At 44.8% G+C, this 16,218-nt stretch overlaps 1 protein-coding gene across 3 annotated transcripts; it reads right to left on the bottom strand.

Annotated features, from left to right (window-relative positions):
* Positions 1-821: 821 nt before the first annotated feature.
* On the bottom strand, positions 822-14,660 carry ASPDH (aspartate dehydrogenase domain containing). 3 transcript variants are annotated; one of them, XM_054992303.1, is made up of 8 exons: positions 14,613-14,660; positions 9,146-9,205; positions 6,456-6,600; positions 5,491-5,575; positions 4,606-4,755; positions 3,901-4,127; positions 3,660-3,799; positions 822-1,424 (listed from the first exon to the last, which is right to left on the bottom strand). In XM_054992303.1, the coding sequence occupies exons 2-8, from the start codon at positions 9,198-9,200 to the stop codon at positions 1,387-1,389; spliced, it is 840 nt and encodes a 279-aa protein (XP_054848278.1). In that variant the 5' UTR covers positions 9,201-9,205; positions 14,613-14,660; the 3' UTR covers positions 822-1,386. The 3 variants fall into 3 exon arrangements, with proteins under 3 accessions (XP_054848278.1, XP_054848279.1, XP_054848280.1); XM_054992304.1 differs by having other exon boundaries at positions 9,146-9,201; positions 14,613-14,654; XM_054992305.1 differs by lacking the exon at positions 4,606-4,755.
* Positions 14,661-16,218: the final 1,558 nt, after the last annotated feature.

The following is a 16,218-nucleotide window of genomic DNA, read 5'->3' as shown; positions in this document are numbered from 1 at the left end:
CTTGGATTACAGTGGCATTTTGAGCAAAAAAAAAAAAAAACCCACTGAAAAATACCCCAGAAAGTTAAGTATGCTTGAATTAGAAGAAGGGATCTTTTCTCTCTAATTGTTTTCTCTCCAATGGTGAGCCCAATAGGACTTGCTTCTAAGGTTTCCAGCCTCCTCTGAAATGAGAGTTTGCCTCCAGACAAGAGAGTTTGGCTCCCTTGGAGGCAGGCTGGTGTCCGCATACCAAGAGGTAGGGCAGCTGCCAGGGCCCAGAGCTTCTGGCGGGGTTCACTTACTGCTCCTGACTCTCCTCACCAGTGCACCCTTCTCCCACCCACTCACTTGTGCATGTTTCACCCCTTTCATTTCTGGCTGCACGGGCTGCCCTGTGGCTCCGATGTACAGGTAGAGGCTCTCCAGGCAGCCATGGGAGAGTATCCCCTAACTGCATGCAGCACCCAGTGTTGTGGAGGAAAGGGAAGGGTCAGGCTGTGTAAGTGGCTGTGAGTGCGAGTGATGGGAGGGCTTATGAGTAGGTGGGGGAAGGACACACAGGTAGGTGGAGGCATGTGGGTGGGAGGGAGGGAGGTGTGAGTGGAGGCAAATGGTAGAGGAGGACCCCGGGCACTCTCTGCCTCAGCCCCTCCCCAACCTCAAGCGGGCCCTGCCTAGCGGAGAAAGGCAACTTTGGAGGGCTGACTCCACAGCCTTCTCCCTAAACTTGAGAAATTTCCCAGGCCAGAGTAGGCAATCCTACACGCTCCCTTAACTGGAATCCGAAGGTTATTTATGTTAGCTGAGTGCAAAAACAGAGCAGTGAAGTTACGCTGTGCTGATTAAAGAGGCAAAAAGTTTATTTGAGGAAATACATACTTGATAGTGAAGAGGAGAGACAGAGATAGGGTTCTTGCTATCTGACTACATCTTGCAGAGAGAGTGAATAAGGCAGGAGAGAGAAGAAGCAGGATATTGCCCTGTTTAGCCCAATAGGAGACAAGACAAGGAAATGACCCCAGGAAACAAGAGAGGTGCTGCTCTCACTGTCCTAACTTAAGTGATCCTTGCTGCCCCCTGCATAGAAGGCACCTCTTCCTTCTTGCTGCTGCAGTACACCAGACATTGCTATTTCCAACAATTTACATGGTTGGGTGTTGGGAAAGAAATTAGCTGGCTAGATGCAATGAGAACCGAGGTGGGGAAATGGGGAGCAATCTTTTAAGGATACAGATGGGAGGGGTACCTATCAGTTCTTCTAGAACTGATAGACCAAAAGCTGATAGCAAGAAATGGGGGGGGGGTGGAATCTCCTTCCCTCCTTTTCCCCCATCCCTACATAACTGTATCTCCGGCACCAACAGGCATCTTCTGCGTAGTTTCTTGAGATGGATACACCAAGACTCAGCAGAGATAGACTCGCCCTCCATGGCCTTGGCATACTGTTCAGAGGAGAGCAGGAAAGATAGTCAAGGTCTGGACCGCTGTTCTATGTCCATCCACCTGCCTTTACATATCCAGGTTTCTGAGGCTGGAAATGCTCTTCAAAGCCGTACTTAGCAGCACGCTGTCATATATTTAGTCTTACTTCAATTACGCTTTTCCATCTTGTCTCCTCAATCATCGCCTTATGAGTATCACCAAACCCTTTCAGGGTTAGTAATGAAAACAAAGAAATACTTCTACTGTGTACTGAGGCTGCAATCAGTTAGATCATTTGATTCAGTATCTTTTGACAAACTGAAAGGGTGGTTTTACTGGTATGAAAGCGTAACAAACTAAATCACTAGAATGTATGTGACGAATGGAGTAACTGATCAGTCTGGGGTTGAGGCTGGGATTAAAGGTTCATCGCCTTTCCTTCCTTCCTAGATGGAGCTGCCATATTTCAAGGTAGCACTTCAAATACATTTATTGAAAAAGAGAGAGCCAGTGTGGTACAGTTGTGAGATCTACTCCAGTCTCAGCCCACTGATTTCAGCAGGCTGAGACTGAGATAAGGCTGCACAACATGGCACAATCAAGCACCTAAATGAATGAATTACTAGTGTCAAAAGCCTAGACTGTTACAAGAGGAAAACGAAGGCTGTTCCTTTCTAAGGTTTCAGAGGGGGACAAACCAGAAAGTTAGAAAGATAGAGAGGTCAGGGATCTGTTTACCCTTTGCTCTTTACTGCCCTAGCACTAGCCATTAATGTGTAGATTGAGAATCTCAGGACTTCCTTCTCGTGACATCTCATATTCCTCTCTTTGTCACAATCTCCATCTTGCACAATGCATGCAGGACTCAGCCTGCTATCCACTTGCATCCTTAGACAAGCTAGATAGAGATCTGTCTTTCCTCTTTCCTATCCAGTATGGAGTTCTTACAATAAAAAACTCTTACTTCTTTTCTAAGCCTTAACTGAGGCTCTGATTGTAAGTTTGTTTTCTCTCTCCCACACACACCTAGCCACGCAAGCTTCTGCACCCCGCACTTCTCTGCAAAAGGTGCTACTTTGCTAATAACATTAAATAAGAACAGTCATTGTTAAGTTTGGAGGGCTGTATGCACTTCTAAGGAACAATGTTCTTACATAACATGGAACGTTTTAAAATGATTTTAAGGTTGTTATCTGCCCTGAGCCCGCTTGCAGAGAGGGCGAAATACAAATATGGTATAAATAAATAAAAAGAAAGAACAACCTCCTAAACTAAACATATAATGGCCCTGTTTCAAGTACTCTGCCCTGCTAGTTCCTGGTTGCTAAAGGGAGATATTCAAGACTCCATAATCCTAAAAGTAATTGTAATCTTGATTAATCCATCAATGGGAATCTTGAGCGGGCATTATTCAGGTCATATGGATGGAGGTCATATTCATGTCATACGTGGAGCGCTGCCATTTTGGAGTTGCGTTACCGGCAGCCATTTTTTCTCCCATCAGGTTTTCCTATCCTTACAGGCAGTTTTAATTCTTTAATGGAAGCTTCCCCATCTTGTAAATTAAGAAGCCTTAAATGCAAAGAAATCCTCGAGTTTGTGTTGAATCAGCATCCCATATGGGGTAGTGCGTCTATTGGCCCCATGCTGCTTATAGTCCTGGACATTTAATTGAGATTAGGGTGATGAGTTTTCAAAATATGGACTGGATAAAAAAAAGGGTTTCCATTGACCACTGGAAAAGGCTCGGAGTGGGACTGGCACAAATGGAAGTCATGTGGATATGGGCAGTAGTAAGGCTAGGGTGGCCAGGTGCATGCCTGGCCATGGGGAGAAAGGAGTCTATGGGGCATGGGGAGAAAGGACATCATCAACATTGCTTCACTTCTGGCTAAAACATAGAAGTGACATCACTGATGCTCTAAGATTTTGCAGCCTGGAGCAGGGGTGATGTTACTTCCAGGTTTTAGCCAGAAGTGACGTCAACAATGCCCTCTCTCACTTTTCTCCTATCTCTCATTTGAGTAGTGGTAGCGGTGAAGGGCTTCAGCAGGGGTTTATGTGCTGGAAGCAGAAAAATGGCACCCCTAAGCAAGGCAAGGATTTGGGTAAGATTGAGGGGGAAAGCTGGCCAGCTCCAACTCTATGCTGCTGCTTCAGAAGCTATAGCAAAGGTTTTGAGGCCTAGTTAGGGTCACATTCATGCTTAGAGCTATCACACCACCAGGAAGGAGAGTTAAGGGTTTCATGCTCACCCAACAGGCTGCTCCAGAAAGCAGTAAAGGTGGCTGCCCCTGTGACTGCCCCGCAGGCAGCTGGGTTCTTGCGCCTGGTGCGGACAGAGAAGCCACCTGGTCCAGTTGCCTCTGTCTCCACCACATGGTAGTCAGGAAGGCTGCAATACAGAACAGCAATCAGTTTGACTGAAGCAAAATGGTGCCAGATCATCAGCTTGCCAGCATCCCCACATACCGGACAGGAAGGTCCAAGACTCACTCGGGGTCAGCTATGAGGCACCCTTTCACCCCGTCAAAGCCCAGACTGGGGGCAGCCATACAGGCTGCTGCCATGGTGTTGACATTGTTTGGGGCTAGGGGACACAGTCTTCGTACAGGGCCATCGTACAACACTGTGCGCTTCTGCTGGGCGCCCTGTGCAAGCTCTCCTAGGTGCCCGCCCAGACGAAAGCTGTTGGGGTGTTTCACCATGGTGACTGTCAATGCCTGGAATACAGAGAACAGAGAGTAAAGGAAACCAAAAAACTTGAGACTTTCCTCGCCAGCATTTAAATCATAAATGGTCCAGTGCCCATGTTTTTATTGCACAAGTTCCTCCATAAAGCAATTAGTACATTGATGATACTGTATAAATAATAACAGTGCAATCCTTCCTAGAGAGATCAGCCTTTGAAGAGAGGGTATCATTTCAATGTGGGAAACTCAGGTTCAAATTGCATGGCTGGTTCCTGGATTTTTTCCCCTGGAAGATCACACAAACTGAGCGTATGCAAATTGAATAGGATTCCACTAAAATACTACACTGCTGCATGGATGATCAGCATTATTGGAGGTAAGAAAGATTTTCCAGGGGGATGTGGGGGACAATGCAGCACGTTGTTCTTCTCTCCCTTGTTCCTCCTCATGCACAGGGCCAACTCTTACTTCCTTGCTCTCCGTCCGCCATCCCTCTCTGGGATCTTACCTGAAGCATCCCTCCATCATCCATCCTCTGGATGTCTTGCCCACCCCATAGAGCTCCGCTGGGAATATACAGAGTGTGCCCAGATTGCCTTGCTGCTTCGCGCAATTTCAACTCTGTCTCTAAATCCGCCAAGGCCGTTGGTGACCCCACCTAATGGTCAAAGCAATTTTTTCAGTGGTTGATGGCGGAAACCTGAGGAAGCACTGCTACAACCTGAAGGGCCCCACCGTACTCCCCCTTGATATTTATTTTGTGCCAGATAATTGCTTTAGATGAGCAGAGCAAGATGTGGAGAGGTGAGAGGCACCAAGACAAGCAACGAGGACACGTGAAGCTGCCTTCTGCTGGGTCTGCTTGGTCTCTCAACATCAGTTTTGGCTGCTCAGTCCAGCAGTAGCTCTACAGGATCTCAGGCATTCATATCACCCACCCCCTGATCCTTTTAACTGGAAATGCTGCGGATTGAATCTGGGACCTTCTACATGCCAAGTAGATGCTCTACCACTGAGCCTTGGCCCCTCCCCAAAAGTCCAATTCACCTTCCCCATCTGATTATACAGAAGGCCAATTGGCAGCTGCTTGTGGCAATCTCAAAGCCACTCCCTCCTTTCCAAGGACAATGTGGCTTAAAAACACAGAATAAGCATTTACATAGACAAATTTTCAAACGATGCCTGGGAGGGGGAAAATAATTTTTTTTAAAGCTTCTGGAAGTATGATGAGAGTAATGGGCAATCCACGCTGGAGATGAAGTCAGAAGATATTAGAAGAGTGAATCTGGGAATAAACAGAATATGGCCCTAAGCCAAACCTCCCCGTAACCTACTGCTGGAAGGTATATCTGTTTTATCCCAAAGGGCATGGGAATTCAATTGGAACCCTCACCATGAAATCTGCAGCTTTGAGAAAAGACTCCCCATGGGCCTGAGCAATGCAGGGATGAGCCACTTCAATAATGATGTCAACACGGCTTTGGAGAGAGAGAAGACACAGGGAAAAAGTGGATCAGCCACTGTGCTAAAGATGCCCTAGATGAGGATCCTAGCCAACAAGTGTACAAGAATCAAATGATGAACACGTGTGTGTGAACCAGCTCTTGGGCTTAAGGCAAACAATTGTTTTATGAAAGCAGGCCAAAGAAAATTCTGCACAAATTGGCGAAAAAGTTATAGTTACACAACTTGGCCCTGAATATGCTTCCTGATTGTCCAGGCCTGGTAGGAAATTCCCAGTCCCAATCTCCCATCCTCAAGAAAGAGAGAAGCAGGACAAAAAATGGCATCCATAGCCATTTAGGAAATCCATAGCCTCTAGGGATTTCCACTAGTATCTGTGGCCTTTATCATAGAGGTTAGTGGAAATTCCTAGAGTGTCACCCAGAGATGACATCACAACCTCCCACCCTCCCCAAGAATCACCCCTCAAATCTTCCAACATTTGCCTAGGCAGTGTTGGGAATCCTAGCCCCGAAGTATGTGCACATTATGATCATAGTGGGTTGGATCCCATGGAAGATTTCAAGTATCTGATACAATTTCAAAAGCAAATGAAATAGAATTATGCAGATTGCTTGTTTTACATTCCATTGCTCCAGCCAGACACATATTGTTATTTTGTTAAAAATTGTATCTAAGTGCTGTGTATTGCCACATCCATCACACTGTGCTTGCACAAGTGGAACTGCACTAAGTGTGTTTTCCTTTCTGCTCACACATCAACTGAACCCAACCCAGTGGTTATTTGAAGCAATTGCAAGTGTCCATTGGGACATGTGTGCCTGTAATCCCTGGCATGTCATTCTGCCCAACCTGGTCATGCCAAAACAGTCCTGGCTGGACCTCATGGCTTACCGCTCCAGGAAATCGGTCAGCTTCCCCAACTGTAACTCCACTGGCACCGTCCCCTTCAATTTGTTGGCATCCCGGTTCCAAACAAAGGCCAGCTCCAAGCCATGTTGAAGGCCATTATCCTGGAGTCGTCGCACAAGGTATTGACCTGGGTACAGAAATGCATCACAGACACTGCACTCTTCTCTGTTTCTCATACCCTTAGAACTATTTTATGCAGAGACAAGAACACGATCAAAGAAATCCTGGCACATTTTCCTCATATTGTGTCACAGCCTCAGGGCCAAGCTACACGTGACGAATGACACTTGAACGGCAAGTGTATTTCTCCCTGTTCACTTGCCCTCCACTCAATCCACTTGCCATTCAAGTGTCATTCGTCATGTGTAGCTTGGCCCTCAGTTATTCAAACTTAAGAATAAATAAAGGGTTGGCTCAGCAAGGAGTGCTCACTTTTTATCTTAGGGTGGCAGCTTTCCCTTATGATACGGTTGCCAACTCCAGGTTGGAAAATTCCTGGAGATTTGAGGGTAGAGTCTGGAAAAGGCAGTTTGGGGAAGGGAGTGAACGTGGTAGGGATGTGATACTGTACAGTCCACTTTCTGAGGCTGCCATTTTCTCCAGGGGAATTGTTCTCTGTGATCTGGAGATCAGTCATAATTCCCGGAGAATGCAAGGCCCCATCTGGAGGTTGGCAACCCTGTCTGGTGGAGGAGCCAACACCTTTTCAAGCCTGAACTGCAAACACATAGTTGGAAACAAATCAATAGACCAGATATGGGATCTATTTCCATTCAGAAAGGCAAATGATACCATTTGAGAAGCAATCAATGTACAAGAGAGTAGAGAATTGTTCAATTGGTCTTCAGTACCAGTCAAACGGACTGCCAGAGGAGAAAAGGCTGCATGTTGCACAGATCAAACAATAAGGGTGAATTGACATGCTACCTCCAAATCAAATAGTCTAGTCTTAGAACAGCTGTTTGTGTTTTGGGAAGGACTTCTCTGGCAAGTCCTCAGGGAGTCTCCAATCTTCCTTCTAGTGCTCTTAATGCCACAAGAGTAGAAGGAACCAGTGAGACCAACAAACTCACTACTGTGGAGATGTTAACAAAGCTTTTCTTCCAAGTCAATAGTTTTGGATTAATTTCAAGGAATCTTTCAGTCTTCATAGTGAGAGAAACAAAAACTACTTGAGAAATAACTGTTAGGTATCCTTAACCAATTAATCGGTCTATTGTGTACGAAATGAGCAGCACAGTCTGTGTTTTACATAAATGGTGGTTGAAGGCATCAAGGCTTGTACTCTTTCTTTCTCGTAATTCATGAATTTACCATAAGACTAGCTCAGCAAGTGAGTAACCCAAGACTAAAATTCATTATCTTACTAACTTTCAAGAGCAATATGGCAAACAATGCAAATTGACCCTTTGTAGCTTGCTCAGAGTAGTTAGGGCCAAGAGGTTTCTAGAAGTAATTTCTGACCCTCTCAGAAAAGAAGATAAGAGCAACAAAGTGATAGAAATATAGCTTGAGAGAGGAGGAAGAAGAGCTTTTTCAGGTATGAAGCATCTTTTACATCCTTCAATGGAGTACTTTCTTCATTTTGATTCAGATTATAAACAGATATCTAATCAAGTAAGAACTGTCCTCTTATTAGGAGAGTCTGCTTTGGACACTTCCAACCCGTTTTGGAGAGTGTCCATTGATTCATGCCATCCCATGACATTTATTAATTTCTTACCCCTGTTGTAGTTCCCAAAGCAAATACATGATCAACAACAATTTCACAGGTTAGAAATCCCCTCCGATCCAGTCCAAAAACATCTCATCTCTTTATTTAGGAAATGGTTCCAAGAGCTCTTGGCAAATCCTCCTTTTTTCATATAACCCCATTTGGTCTCAATCAGTAGGTGTCTCGCTCAAGTGGCTTTTCCTGTTTATCACTCTGATGAGCTCAAGACCATTCAGGGACTTTCCACATCCCAGCCCACTGTCCCATCCATCAGTTTGAGCTGTTTTTCCCCCCAACTGCATCAGCCACCACGTTGAAACAGGGTGAGGAGACAAAATAGCAGAGGACAAGAGCTATAAATAAAGGCCCTACATACAGTACTGTTGAAAACTGTGTATTCATATATTTATTAAGGGAGAGGACCAAATAAAATATAACAGTGGACTCAGTACCGCAAAGTTAGCAGACTGGACAGGTCCTTAGTTACTGGAAGGAAAGAGCATTTCACATATTCCGACAGCTATGATGTCTTTTTCCAAACTGGGACATTCTAAAATATTTTATGAGGTACATTGAAATAAGAAAGGTTCTTTTGAATGAAGAGATATATGAGTTAATGTGAAACGTCTGCCAATCCTGTCTTTACATACTCAGTAAAGAATTGCTTTGTCTTCTGGTAAACCTAGCGAGTTGGATGAACACACAAAGTTGCCTTATGCTGAGTTAGATAACTGGTCTATCAAGGCCAGTATTGTCTGCTCTGACCAGCAGTTGGTCTCTTGGGTTTCCATTCGAGGTCTTTCCCATCACATACTACCTTATCCTTTTAACTTAACACGCTGAGGATTGAACCTGGGACTTTCTGCATGCCAAGCAGATATTCTACCACTGAGCCACGGATGACATAAGAGTGTCGAATCCCCTCTTAAAAATGTCATGTCCAGGAAATGCCACTTACCTAAATGTCCATATCCCACAATGCCAACTCGCCTCTTGCTTTGCCCCTCTGACATTCTGCCTGGTGTGATGAGAAAAATAGATCAGATACGTAAGCGATATGTTTCACTGTATGGGAGGATGGATTTGAAATGGAGGGGCTTGGATTGCCTCAAACAAATACAGTGTGGGACTTGGAGCCAGATCTGGGTCCAATAGCACTTTGAAGACCGACGAGATTTCCAAGGTATGAGCTTTCAAGAGTCAAAGCTCCCTTCATCTGATTCAGGCCACAGGCACTAGACAGAAACCATCCTGCTTAGGTGACAAAGGTGGCAAGGAAGCTGAGGTGGTAAAATGGACACCACCACTTGAGACTGCAGGGGGTGGATTTAAGCTCTGACAATTTTTCAACATTATAAACTCTATGCAAATTGGAAAAGTATCATAGCAGAGATAAATGCTCTAACCCTTTCTCTTGGCTTGGTATATTGATTTTCTATTTGCTGGGATTTTTGATGTAGGGGAACTTTCAAAATGTGATCCCCTACGTACAGTCTGTGGAATGGTCTATTCTGCCACCTCAAATCTCTGTAGGATTGCCAGTTTCTGACTTGGAAAATTCCTGGATATTTGAGGGGAATTCTTGTGCGCGGGGGGGGGGGGGGGGGGCTCAGCAGGGATGTTTCACCAAGGCTTTATGGTAGAGTCTACATTCGAATACTGCCATTTTCTCCAGAGAAACTGATCTCTGTACTCTGGAGATCAGTAATTCAATGAGAACTCCAGGTCCTACCTGGTAACTGGAAATCCTACATCTCTACCATCACCTTATTCTTCTGCGTGTGTGAACTAGGCTGTAGAGGGCCAGTGGAAAAACACCACAGTAATAGCACGCAAAATGAAAATATAAGAACCAATTGCACATTTAGCGGCATTTCCTCTCTATTTAAGTATGTAAAAACTCATTTTGTATGTATACCATAATATTAATTCTACACTTAGTGACACCATTATATTAATAGAGTTGAAAGTAATGATGTTTGATTGATTACATTTTAATGATGTGACTGTTTAATTTTATATATTAAATGTTGATTTTATTCTTTTCCCGTTATTTTTAATTAATGTTTGTTGTATATAATGTTTGTTGTATTCTCGCTATCTTTAATTAATATTTGTTGTAATGTTTGCTATGCCTCATGAGCTAATGCAGTAAAATTTACTTACTTACATATAAAATAGTCAGAGGGAGGAAGAGAAAGAGTTTAGTATGTCCGTATGCTACTTTGAGACTAAGAAAATTATAAATCTAATGGTTGTTTTCCATGAGTCAAGGTTTGAGATTTAGGGGACCTTGGACCCAACCAATGAACTTCATCAGTAATAACAAGGGAGCTCTGACTCCTGAAAGCTCATACTCTAAAATCCGGTTGGTCTCTAAGGAGCAACTGGACTGGAATCTTGCTCTTCTACTGCAGATCAACATGGGCCGTTTTCACACTGCTTACTGATCACGGAACATTGCGCTGAGCTCCTGGAACGTTCCGGGAGCTCGGTGCGATGTTCCGTGGCCAGTAAGCAGTGTGAAAACAGCCCATGTTGATCTGCAGTAGAAGAAAACTATACAGTGCTTGTATTTTCATACAGTGCTTGTATTTTCTCCTCTGTTCCCCATGTGCACTGTTCCCACTCTGGTAAGGACTGTGGCAGTGTGTAAAAGGGACTTTACTCTTTAGACTTCTCCACCCTCATCCAATGCTGTCACTCTAAACAGACATCATCTAGTGAGGGAAGTTGTTTGGCCCATTTGCAGAAGACCATATGATCTTCCACTACAGGACAAATAGTTCCTTTCCCATAACATTTCTTTTCAGGGTAATGGGGCTGGGGGCAGCTAAAGCTTCTTCTGACCCTGCTGCAGTTCCAACCAAAGCAAAAACATTGTGCATGAGAAAGAGAGAAGAACATGCAAGTGGATTATGACTGTGATGGAGTTCACAGGATTAAATCCCAGATCTTCACCCTGTGATCTTCATAGGGCATCTTTGTGCTCCAGTCAGGGTGTGATGGTACTTCCAAGTGACACTCTAGGCTGCCTCCCCTAGACTCTATGGTCTTTACCATACTGACTAGGGGATATTCCCAGAGCATCACTAGGTGGAGACCTTTTTCCAGCTCCTCAGTTCCTTGAGGGTGGGAAATTGGGGCTGATATTTCTCTGCCTAGAGCTCTGTCTCATAGAAATAATTCCAAAGGGCTGTGTCACACATGCATGTCCATCTCACTCTAGCCTGGAAAATGGCTTCTTATCTCGACATGGGCAACTTGGCTACCTGGATCCATGCTATGGTAACATCAACACTTGAGTATTGTAATGCATTATACATTGGTCTCCCATCTAAGTTAACTAGGAGGCTCCAATTGGTGCAAAATGCTGTGGAGCAGGAGCGAGCAGGAGCTTGAACATCACTCCCATTCTACAGTCACTCCATTGGCTACCTATCAGTTACCGTGCTCAGTTCAAGGTAATGGTTATTATGTACAAAGCCCTTCACGGCCTTGATCCAGCATACCTATGGGACCACCTCTCTCCCTATGTCCCCCCATGGCAGTTTCGCTCATCTGAACAGGGTCTCTTGCAGGTGCCAGCCTACACATGGACAAAATCAACAGCAGCCCGTACACAGGCTTTCTCTGTGGTGGCCCCTACCCTATGGAACGGCCTGCCTGAGGAGGTCAGGAGAGCCCCCACCTTCCTGGCTTTCCGCAAACAATGCAAAACTGAATTATTCAAAAAGGCCTTTTTTCTCAGCGAAGAGGGTGGTATTGTAGGAAAGGGATCCCAGATGTTTCGCTAATGAGTTAGAAACCATATAGATTTCACCATTATGTTGCCTTACATATTATCTGTTGCTTTAAATATGTACTCCTATATCCTACCTGTGCTTTATGTTGTTCGATGTAAGTCCTAGAATTGATTATGTTCTGTTTCAACAATTTCTCAACCCCATACTGGATCCTTGCTAACACTATATCTTTGTAAACTTATATTCTTTTACCCCATGACATTGTTTATGGAAATGTTCTTGACACTGTATGGAAATGCCTGCCCTAGTCCTTGCCACTAATTGTACTAATCTCACACTATGTAATCCGCCTTGAGTCCCAGTGAGAAAGGCGAAATATGAATAAATCAATAATATGCTGCGGTTGTTACTATTTTACCAAGGACAGTCCCTATTTCTTGCATATTTCTCTGGTGCATCATGGTCCCTGTTTTTCCCCTTAACTTTGCTTTTGTGGATGTGTTGTTTTCAAAATTGTCCTTCAGAGTTCTGTTCCTTTTTTGGAGTCTCTAGGAGTTAAATCTCCAAGTGGGAGGTGGACACACCTTCTCTGTAGCACATATGCCTGTGAATGTGCGCACATGAATGTCAAGGCACCACACACAGCATGCCATTGCTGCTGAGGACAGTTTGAACTCTTAACACACGGTAAGGCAATTTCAGTTTTTCCAGTCTGTCTTTAACCACGACCACCATTGTGTTTTGCTTTTAAAACTATAGAGATCCTGCAACTGCAGAGGAAAGGAAAACAGCAGGCGAAGTAGGGCCCATAGAACCATGGTAGGAAGGCTCAGCCTAAGTGATCCTCGGTATGAGAATAAGGGCGTGAAAAGTGTTCTTATTTTCAACTATGTAATGGTGCAGGGCATCACAAACAGTGAACTTTAGCTATAGAAATCATTGCTTTGTTTCCTTCTGGGTTTCGATAATTGCCACATACACACAATTCCCGTTTTCATTAACTGTTGAGGAGTTATCATGTAGGGTGACCCAAGTATAACCCACCAGACTACTAACTCAGGCATGATTTAATTAACTCTGATAAGTATCACTTCTTCCTGAAGACCAACAAAGGAAGTGACAGGTCTCTGCTTCCAATGGTGTGCTAACTGCTCTTGTCTGACAAGGAAGGCTGTAATTTCCTTGCACTTGATAAAGAGCCTTACACTTCTCTTGCCTTCCCGGAACCCCCAGCTGCATTAAGTGCCTGACTCTAACACTGCTCAGGGGGTCATGCGTTTGAGCTGAAGGAACACAGTTACTTCTATTACATGGTATAATGTCGAGTGTCGGACTGGGATCTTTAAGACTCGGGTTCAAATACCCATGCTGCAATGGAAGCTTGCTGGGTGACCTTGGGCTAGTTCTTCTATCTCGGCCTGATTTACCTCACAGGGTTGCTGTTGCAAGGATAAAGTAGAGGAGGGTAAGAATGATGATACAAGCTGATTTGGTTTCCTCTTGGCTGGGGGAGAGGGGAAGCAGGGGAGACATAAATAAAAATATATAAGCAGAAATTGATTCAGTTTAGCTCAATTGGATCACAGAGAAAGTCTTCTTCTGTTGGATTATCCCAATCCAGGACTGAGATTACTCCCCCTGGAAATGATTGGACCAGGGTTCTGGCCCCACCTCCCTTGCTTTACCTTCCAATAGAAAGGTACCGATCTCCACATCTCCCCACCCATAACTAGCACCACATCCATTGCCATTTCCTCTTGTGCATGCTTTTTAAAAAAAATGCTAGAAGATATTACTACAGCATAACACTATAGTGACATACCTACTACCATATTTTTAAATAGGAGCAAAAACACCTACCGCTGCTGGCTGGCCCAAGGAGATACCCTGGGAAATAACCCATGTGGAAGCTCTGAGAACCAAATGGGAATCAATCCCCTTATGGAAACAGCCCTAGTCTAGCAGCAGAGAGCTAGTCTTTGCCTTCTTCTATGTGACAGACAGGGCTTTTTTTCAGCTGGAACGCGGTGGAACGGAGTTCCGGAACCTCTTGAAAATGGTCACATGGCTGGTGGTTCCCCCCCCCCCCGATCTCCTGACAGAGGGGAGTTTGGATTGCCCTCCACGCCATAGCGCAGAGGGCAATCTCTACTCCCCTCTGTCTGGAGTTCAGGGGGGCAGGGCCACCAGCCATGTAACCATTTTCTCTGAGGGCAACCCACTGAGGTCCACCACTTCTTTTCCCAGAAAAAAAGCCCTGGTGACAGACCTTCAGATATTTGAAGAGAGCAACCATGGCTCCCTTTCATCTTCTCTTCCTACTTTTTCTCGGACTCATTTTCCAGAGATCATAACCATCTTCGTTGCTCTCCTCTGAATCTGTTCCAATTTGTCTACCTCTTTCTTGATAGTGCAGCACCTAAAACTGGCCACAATATTCCAAATGAGGTGTCACTTGCACAGAGCAGAGACAAACTATGGTTTCCCATGGAGTCTTAGATACAAAGTTCCTATTAATACAGCCTAAAATCTCCTATTCTATTATCAGCAGCCATAGACTTTATCCTTTATCCTCAATAGTTATCAAGTCTCACTTTACATCCCGTCCCTCCCACATCCCTTCCATTCCCCATCTTGCGATGGGTCCACATCCCTCTTTTCCTTTACGAACTGACTCACCAGGGCTTGCTGCGCTATTTCTCTGTCTATTCCACCTGCTCCAGAATAGCAATGAGAAGCAGGAGAATTATTTGCCTGGGTGCCCTTTGGTCAATCGATCCCTGAGAGATGTTAATGATTAGCCCGGGGCCTGTAATCCTTCAGGGAATGAGCTGTCCTCATGCAGGTGGCAGGCAGGTGCTAGCAAAATTCCCCCACAAAGGCAGCTGGGTGATTAGTTGGCCGCTGCATCAAGGAATGACTTACCTGTGTGAATAAGCCATCGGAGATTAATTACCGTAAACTGGACTTCCATATCCTCTCCTCACCCTTCGCCCCCTGGCAACTCAAAAGCAACCCTTTTTCAATGGAGACAGTTTACATATTCAGCTGAGAGTTCCCAGTAGGGGTGTATTTTTTGTTGGTGTTCGTTTTCGTTGCATTTATTATTGCTTTCATTTTCATTATACATTTTGTTTTCATTGCCATTGGCTTATGGAAATGGCCCAAATGCTGCTTCCTCCTCCATCAGGAGTTGCTGAACACAAACCTATGAAGTTGCTTTCTGCTGAGTCAGAGCCTTGGCTTATCAAGGTCAGTACTGACTACTTTGGCAGCAGCTTTCTCGGGTGTCAGGGCCAAAGTAGACATTACAGTATCCATTGGTTCAACCCATGAAAGCTGATGCCATTTAAGGGAAAAATTTGGACCTTTGGGCATGGCAGAACCAAGGGATTTTGTTTCCCTCCTGCCTTTTTCATGTTCTGAAACAGTTTGTTCCAGAACTTGCAAAGGTGTGTAGATGGAGAATAAATTTCCATCTCACAGCATTTTTAAATGACCAGACTCTCCTCTCAAATGGCATTGGCATTCATGGATCAAACCTGTGTATGCTGCAACTGCTAGTCTGGCCCTCAAACCCCCTTTCACATTACCTGCTATCTGATCCTTTTAATGGGAGATGCCAGGATTGAACCCGGGACGTTCTACTTGCCAAGTAGATGCTCTGCCACTGAGCCATAGCCCATCCCAGTGGCACAGGGCCACTCACCAAGCCAGCAGTGATTGGTGGAATGATTGCTGGCTCAGCAATAAGGAAGGAAAGAATGCCATTAATTGCTTTCACCATTCATTCTCCTTATTCTAACAGATGTAAGAAATGGAGCGCTCTCTGTCCAGATGTTCCCTATTCATCAAGTATTAAGGGACAGAGGCTTGGATGTTATGAGCGAGTCCTGCAAGTGGTGGTCAGCCTCTGCCTGGGAACTCACTTCTTCTTCCCCAACACTTGCCTTTGTGCAAGGGCTCACTGAAAATCAATGCTCTTGTGCATATGGAATGCTAGTAGAAGAGGAAATATGCTCCATAGAAGATGCTGCACAATGCAGTTGGAACCTGTTCATAGGATCTAAACTGAAGGGATAAGAGATTATAAATGCATATAGAAAATCAGCCACTTTCTCGGGCCAACAGAACAGTGCTTTTGAGAGCTGCTATAGTGTAGTGGTTAAGAGGTTGGGCTGTGAATCAGCACTTTGCTGGTTTGACTCCCACTATGGCTGTGAGCTCTGCAGGTGGCCATGGATAAGCCGCTTGTCTCAGCCCCAGCTCCACAGCTGTATTGTAG

This window comes from Eublepharis macularius, chromosome 12 (genome assembly GCF_028583425.1).
Source record: "Eublepharis macularius isolate TG4126 chromosome 12, MPM_Emac_v1.0, whole genome shotgun sequence".
In the NCBI taxonomy this organism is placed as follows: Eukaryota; Metazoa; Chordata; class Lepidosauria; order Squamata; family Eublepharidae; genus Eublepharis; species Eublepharis macularius.
Note: the sequence above shows the minus strand (reverse complement) of the source record. Positions and strands in the feature narration are given on the sequence as shown.

Bases quoted from the DNA above. Each gene is read 5' to 3' on its own strand.
- ASPDH (XM_054992303.1), bottom strand. From the start codon at position 9,200: ATGTCAGAGGGGCAAAGCAAGAGGCGAGTTGGCATTGTGGGATATGGA. The intron at 6,601-9,145 runs GTAAGTGGCATT...TTCTGTACCCAG, and splicing joins TGTGGGATATGGACATTTAG to GTCAATACCTTGTGCGACGA. The intron at 4,128-4,605 runs GTAAGATCCCAG...TCTGTATTCCAG, and splicing joins ATGATGGAGGGATGCTTCAG to GCATTGACAGTCACCATGGT.